This window comes from Callionymus lyra, chromosome 19, assembly GCF_982586985.1.
Source record: "Callionymus lyra chromosome 19, fCalLyr1.hap1.1, whole genome shotgun sequence".
Taxonomy (NCBI): Eukaryota; Metazoa; Chordata; class Actinopteri; order Syngnathiformes; family Callionymidae; genus Callionymus; species Callionymus lyra.
The window spans coordinates 15,780,736-15,787,254 of record NC_141836.1 but is presented as its reverse complement, the minus strand read 5'-3'; the positions used below and the strand labels follow the sequence as shown (position 1 = coordinate 15,787,254).

General features: G+C 44.0%; 1 protein-coding gene across 1 annotated transcript; it reads left to right on the top strand.

The window, feature by feature from the left end:
- The first annotated feature begins 621 nt into the window (after nucleotides 1–621).
- asb14b (ankyrin repeat and SOCS box containing 14b) lies at nucleotides 622–6,364 on the top strand. The gene is made up of 9 exons (XM_087781563.1): nucleotides 622–746; nucleotides 815–867; nucleotides 959–1,090; nucleotides 1,763–1,921; nucleotides 1,986–2,231; nucleotides 2,534–2,702; nucleotides 2,759–3,287; nucleotides 3,365–3,518; nucleotides 6,186–6,364. Exons 1-9 carry the CDS (start codon nucleotides 622–624, stop codon nucleotides 6,362–6,364), a joined length of 1,746 nt encoding a protein of 581 aa, XP_087637689.1.
- Nucleotides 6,365–6,519: the final 155 nt, after the last annotated feature.

Sequence of the window (6,519 nt, the reverse complement as noted above, 5' to 3'; positions counted from 1 at the left end):
ACTCTGGCTGTTCTATTTATTCTTTACTAAAGTTGTTGATGTTTTGCTCCGTTTTTGGATACAAGGATACTCTCTATCTATTAAAAAAAAGTCTTTCAAAGGAATAAAATATCACTTAATGCATTTTTCAATGGGAATGTCCCTGGCACATGAACAATTTACCATGTCTGCGAATTCTCCTAGAAAACTTGAATTAAACATTTCTTCTTTAAAGTGAAGCCGGTACCTGAATGATCATGTTGTTCAGGAGCTCAGTGTGTCAAAATAAGTCTTGGGCTGGGCTGGCCTTGTGAGCTGCTATTTATAGCAGGAGAGATATAAATACCAGCAGCATGTGTGGCACCTAAAAGCACTGTTGCTGCAGAGAAGGATCGCACCGAGCGATACAAGGTAAAAGCTGGTCAAAATACACAAATAATTCAAAATAGTTTAACGTTCCTAGATCGTGCCCTGAGTCGTTGTTCTGTGCTGATTTGCATCGTTCTGTGCTGATTTGCAAAAAATAGTATCCGTATTAAACTTAAAACACACACATATATTAAGTTTTAAGGACATTTTGAAAAAAAAAAATGTAACTACTCAAGAGCTGTTGTTTCGTACCAGCCACTAAAGTGTTGACAGATGACCTCCGACAAAGAAGAAGGCTTTTACCTGTCAGATGACGACTTCGATGACGATGAAGCAACACAGTATATCATTGAACAAAGCCTGATTCAGTACCGGAAGCTAAAGGGATTGAATCCAAGGTCTGTCTGTCTTTTACTGTCTCTTATATAATTAATTCATTTTCTAAACCCAATTTCGTTTTCTAAAGTGATGAGAATGTGAGTGACAATCCGGATGAGATTTTTAAAGCAATCAAGGAAGGTGTGATTTTTGTTAAATAGTTTCCATATTACAATATATATTTACATATTATACCTATTTCAAATGTATTGCTTTTACCTGTTTTTTACAGGTGATGTGGATTTGATCAACACTTTGGCAGAACAGCCAGAATCCTTGTCCAGAGTTGATGAAAATGGATGGATTCCTCTGCACAAAGCTGCTGTTCACGGAAGCAAAGAGATCATGGGACTCATCTTCTCAGGTTTTATATACAACTTTCTTTTTATTTAGACCTTTTTGGACGTTAAAACGGGTCATTCTATGAAACTAATGTGGTAAATAATCCAGAACGAGTCTTTTTTTAGATATTGAGAATATTTGCCGACTCATACATAAATCCTTATTAACATGATCTATCTTGAAGTATTTATTTTATAACAATTACACTTTTTACCGATTCATAACACAGAGCCCCCTAACTATAGCCCATGCCCCGTCCATGAGGTTTGTAACAGAGAAGGTAATCTCGCTAAATATTTGTACAATTCAAACTAAACCACTCTAGGGCTCTTTTTAAGCTTTGTATGACATGTTACATGTATTTTCCAATGGTTTCATTTTAGCTTTTTTCTTCTGAAAGGGCAACTAATGTGTTTATTTAAATGTCTCTCAAATTGTTCGTTTATTTAAGTCCTAGAGCAAGCTAGCGAGTAACACACAAGATCAATTCCATAATTGAATCATGACCTCAAAAAATAATTAATATTTTTTATGGATTATTTAGGTGCAAAATCTTTTGGCTTTTGGGACTAACTCTTATAGGTGAAAATGTAAAAAACAAAAAGATGTTTTTTGTTAATGTTAAAAATGTTTTAATTTTCATTCACAAATATTTAAAATAAATTGACCCATATACGATTTGACTGTGTTGCAGCTTCACCACCCGGGGCTGCCCAGTGCCGCTCGCTGAAAGGGGAGACGCCTCTATTTCTTGCTGTGGTTTATGGACGTCGAGAAAATGCAACGTTTCTTTTACAGAACGGCTGCAGTCCTGATCTTCAGAACGATGAGCAGGATTCACCTTTAGTTGCAGGTATGAATAACGATGAGTCGAACTTGAAACAAAAGAGTTCTATAACTTCTATATCGGTCCGCAGCTCTTTTGAATGACCAGTACGATCTGGCAACTTTGTTGCTGCGATATGGCGCAGAGGTGGATCAAAAGGGACCACTGGAGAGGACAGCCCTACACGAGTGTGCCTTCTTAGGGCTGGAGAATTTCGTCTACCTGCTCCTGGAGTCCGGTGCCGACCCGAACGCACCTGACATCAGACAGAAAACTCCGTTAGCTTTGGCGGCACAGAACGGACATCTGAATGTGGTTGAGGTTCTGTTGAGCAAAGGTACATGCGACACACACAGTACCAGGCTAAAAAAAAATGACGATATTAAGGCACTGTTATATGAAGATAATGTCAGGGTTTGAAGTTCCACTTTTGTGGTTTTTCTTCGTTTTGTTTTGGTTTCTTCTGGGAGGAAGGCAAAGGTTTCATTATGTCTCCTTTCAAACTCTTAAAAGGGGTCATAAAAACGGTGTTACCTGATACTAAAAGTTCTTGGACTTGAGAAGATTGTTCAAGAGCAGCAACAACTCAAAATCGAAATTCATGACTCCTGATAAGTCGCATTTTTTTTTCCTTTCCAGGAGCAAAAGTTAACCGTGAATCGGAATCCGGTACTGTCTTGTTCGATGCAGCATCTTCTGGGAATCCGGATGTCATATCTATGCTGTTGGATCATGGCGCAGACCCAAATATACCTCTTTACAGTGGTCACCTACCCATTCACCGTGTGGCGTACCATGGTCATATACTGTGAGAAAGGTGGGTTTAATGTCTCGGGTGACTCTTAATCATGTTTCTTTGGTCAGGGCGTTGGAGCACCTCGTCCCTGTGACGAGCCTTAACGTCGTGAAGGACAGTGGAATGAGTCCTCTTCATTCTGCCGCAGCTGGAGGTCACGCAAACTGTGTGGAGCTTCTGTTGAAAGCTGGCCACGACCCGAACTTCATGCTGCACCCAAGGGTGCGTCGGAACTACGACGATCAGCGGAGATCCGCCCTGTTCTTCGCCGTGTCCAACAACGACCTCCAGTGCAGCCGCTTGCTACTAGAAGCCGGGGCGATGGTGAACCAGGACCCGATCTGTTGTCTCCAGGTGGCCCTCCGACATGGGAATTATGAACTGATTAACACCTTATTGAAGTTTGGAGCGAACGTCAACTACTACTCCCGGGTCAACACCACTCACTTTCCCTCGGCGATACAGAATGCCTTAAAAGACGAAGTCATGTTGAGAATGATCCTGAACCACGGCTACGATGTTAAGCGCTGCTTCGACTGTCCGTACGGCGACAACTCTCACGGCCCGTGGACGACCTCGGTCATCAAAGACATGGTGGTGAGACGAGTGGGCGGCACAACGCAGGGGGTCGAACGAGACGGAATATAAAAAAATATTCCTGTTTTCCTTTCTAGTTCTGTGAGGTGATATCCGTGTCTTGGCTGCAACACCTGTCGGCTCAGGTAGTTCGGATCATGTTGGACTACACCGACCACGTCAACTTCTGCACGAAGCTAAAGGAGACATTAATGGACCAGAAACAATGGCCGGAGATTTGTGAAATACAGCGTAAGAGTTTTCTATTTTTTTGGTGAATATGATCCAACAATTGAATTGTGATGCTTTGCTAGTGTTAGCTTAAGGCTATATTAGTCAGTAAACATTGAAAATCATTAATTAGTGTATTAGCAGCTTAATAACCAGTAAATAATTATTACGAAGAATATATAGCATAGTGGGTGTATCTCACACTAGGATCGTAACTTTATATTTATGTAAGCAATTATTACACCAAGCCATGGGTGACCCCTCAACTTCAAGTTCTGCTGAACAAGAAGAAGAGGGTGTTTGCTTCAGGGAGCAGAGAGGAGCTTAAGGAGGTCCAGCGTGAACTCAAGAAGGCGATCAGGATGGCCAAGGACGAATACAAGGGGAAACTGGAGGAGCAACTGGCGCAGGGCAACACAAGGGATGTGTGGAAAGGCCTGAAGAACATCTCAGGTCATGGCCAGAGTGGAGCCAGAGCCACAGCAGGGGGAGACCAAAGATGGGCCACTGAACTGAACCAGTATTTCAACCGGTTTGATCAGGGCCCCCCTCCCCCCTCCACCTCTGCCCCTCACTCTTCACAAAGCTGTTTTTCCCCTGCTTCAGCCCCCTCCCCCCAACTGTTCTCACCTCCAAGCCACCTTTCTCCACCCCAACAAGCCCTACTGCCTCAGCTGCCCAACCCCCCACAGCCACCTCTCTTTGTTACATCGGAACAGGTGAGGAGAGAATTAAGGCGACTGAAGATCAGGAAAGCTGCTGGACCAGATGGACTCAGCCCCAGACTGCTCAGGGACTGTGCTGATCAACTTTGTGAGTTGGTCACACACATCTTCAACCTGAGCCTCAAACTGGAGAAGGTCCCGGTCCAGTGGAAGACCTCCTGTGTGGTTCCGGTTCCCAAGGCGGTACACGCGAAGGAGCCGAGCCACTTCAGACCAGTCGCCCTGACCTCCCATCTGATGAAGACCTTGGAGAGGCTGGTACTCCGCGAGCTACGCACGACGGTGAGCTCTGCGTTGGATCCGCTGCAGTTCGCCTACAGGCCAAAGATGGGGGTGGATGACGCCGTCATCTACCTGCAGCACCGGGCACTGTCTCATCTGGAAGCCGCCGGTAGCACTGTGAGAGTCATGTTTTTTGACTTCTCAAGTGCTTTCAACACCATCCAGCCGGCGCTGCTAAGGAAGAAGATGGAGGACGCAGGAGTTGGGACACAGCTGGCAGCATGGACGATGGACTACCTCACCAACAGGCCGCAGTATGTGAGGCTGCAGGACTGCAGGTCTGAGGTGACCATCTGCAGCACCGGGGTGCCTCAAGGGACAGTGCTGTCACCTTTCCTTTTTTCCCTCTACACGGCGGACTTTACCTATGACTCCAGCAGCTGTCACCTCCAGAAGTTTTCTGACGACTCGGCCATTGTGGGCTGCGTGTCTGGGGGGGGCGAGCTGGAGTATAGGTCAGTCATCAAGGACTTTGTTGACTGGTGTGAGAGCAACTACCTTTGCTTAAACACCGGTAAGACAAGGGAGATGGTGATTGACTTCAGGAAAAAGTCCCCACCATATCAACCGGTGAGCATCCAGGGTTCGGACATTGAGCTGGTGGACAGCTTCAAATACCTGGGTGTTCACCTCAACAATAAACTGAACTGGTCCACACACATCAACGCCGTGTACAAGAAGGGCCGAAGTCGCCTCCACCTCCTGGGGAGACTGAGGTCCTTCGGAGTGTGCAGACCACTTTTAAGGACCTTTTATGACTCCGTGGTAGCCTCTGCTATCCACTACGCTGTGGTCTGCTGGGGAGCAGGCAGCACGGACCGGGACAGGAAGAGACTGAACAGGCTGGTCACGAGGGCCGGCTCTGTCCTGGGCCGCTCGCTGGACTCGGTGGAGGAGGTGGGAGAGAGGAGGACACTCTCCAGACTCTCCTCCATCAGGGACAACGCTCTCCACCCACTGCACCTGACCGTGGAGGAGCTGGCCAGCTCCTTCAGTGGCAGGCTCAGGCACCCCCAGTGTAGGACGGAGCGTTATAGAAGGTCCTTCATCCCAACTGGTGTCAGGATATTTAACTCTCTACTTTAAATATCCTGATGCTAATCCGTAGCGTGTTTTTCTTCTTGTGTGCTTTTTATTTTATTTTTTTTCCTTTTTTTATTTCTATTTTATTTTATTTTTTATTCTATTTTATTTTGTTAATAGTGTCAATTTCTAATTTTGTAAATAATTTGTATATTTTTAAGATCGTTTTTATTTTATTTTGTATTATCTCTTGTACTATTTCTTTCTCCTTGCACTTTATTTTCTTCCAACTGCGCTGTTGTGAAAGTGTGTTTCCCCTCTGGGGATGAATAAAGCCTTTCTATTCTATTCTATTCTATTAGTTGCCTCCTTTCATCAGACTCTCCCCAAGCCACGCCCTCTAACTGGGCACATTCATGCCAGCTCAATGTGAGCCGCAGCAAGCATGACTACATGTTTATTGTGATAAGACTATACAGTATATTATTACTACTATAAAAGCAACATACATTCTTTAACAGTATCAGTCAATCATTTTGATGGGTCGGCATAATTAAGCAGCAAATTCTTTTTTTGTATGCTATGTAAATAGTTTAACAATTTCATCATAATTATATATAAACATTTTGAATAATATATATATATTTTTTTTTTTCAGAGAACACTAGGAGCCTCAAACATTTATGTCGACTGCGACTAAGAGATCATCTTAATGGCCTGAAGTTAAGGGCGCCTCTCTTCATCAACTTCCTTCCTCTTCCTCCGAGGCTGAAGGATTACCTTCGCTTCAAGGAGTACGACATCTACAACAGGGGGAGCCTTCCTTCACAGTTTTGAAGAAGTATTTAGAAATCGCAAATATCTGTCTTTCGTAAATGTTTTGTACTTCTTCAGCTAAAGGTTCAGGTTTATTATTAACATTATTTGTTCTTTGATGTTCATGGTTCATTGAAACAGAGGAATGTAGATGATTGTATTGTTTGCTTGAGGAT

Coding starts and splice junctions, on each gene's coding strand:
- asb14b (XM_087781563.1), top strand. CDS start 622: ATGACCTCCGACAAAGAAGAAGGCTTTTACCTGTCAGATGACGACTTC. Junction 747..814: donor CTAAAGGGATTGAATCCAAG/GTCTGTCTGTCT, acceptor CGTTTTCTAAAG/TGATGAGAATGTGAGTGACA. Junction 2,703..2,758: donor GCGTACCATGGTCATATACT/GTGAGAAAGGTG, acceptor TTCTTTGGTCAG/GGCGTTGGAGCACCTCGTCC.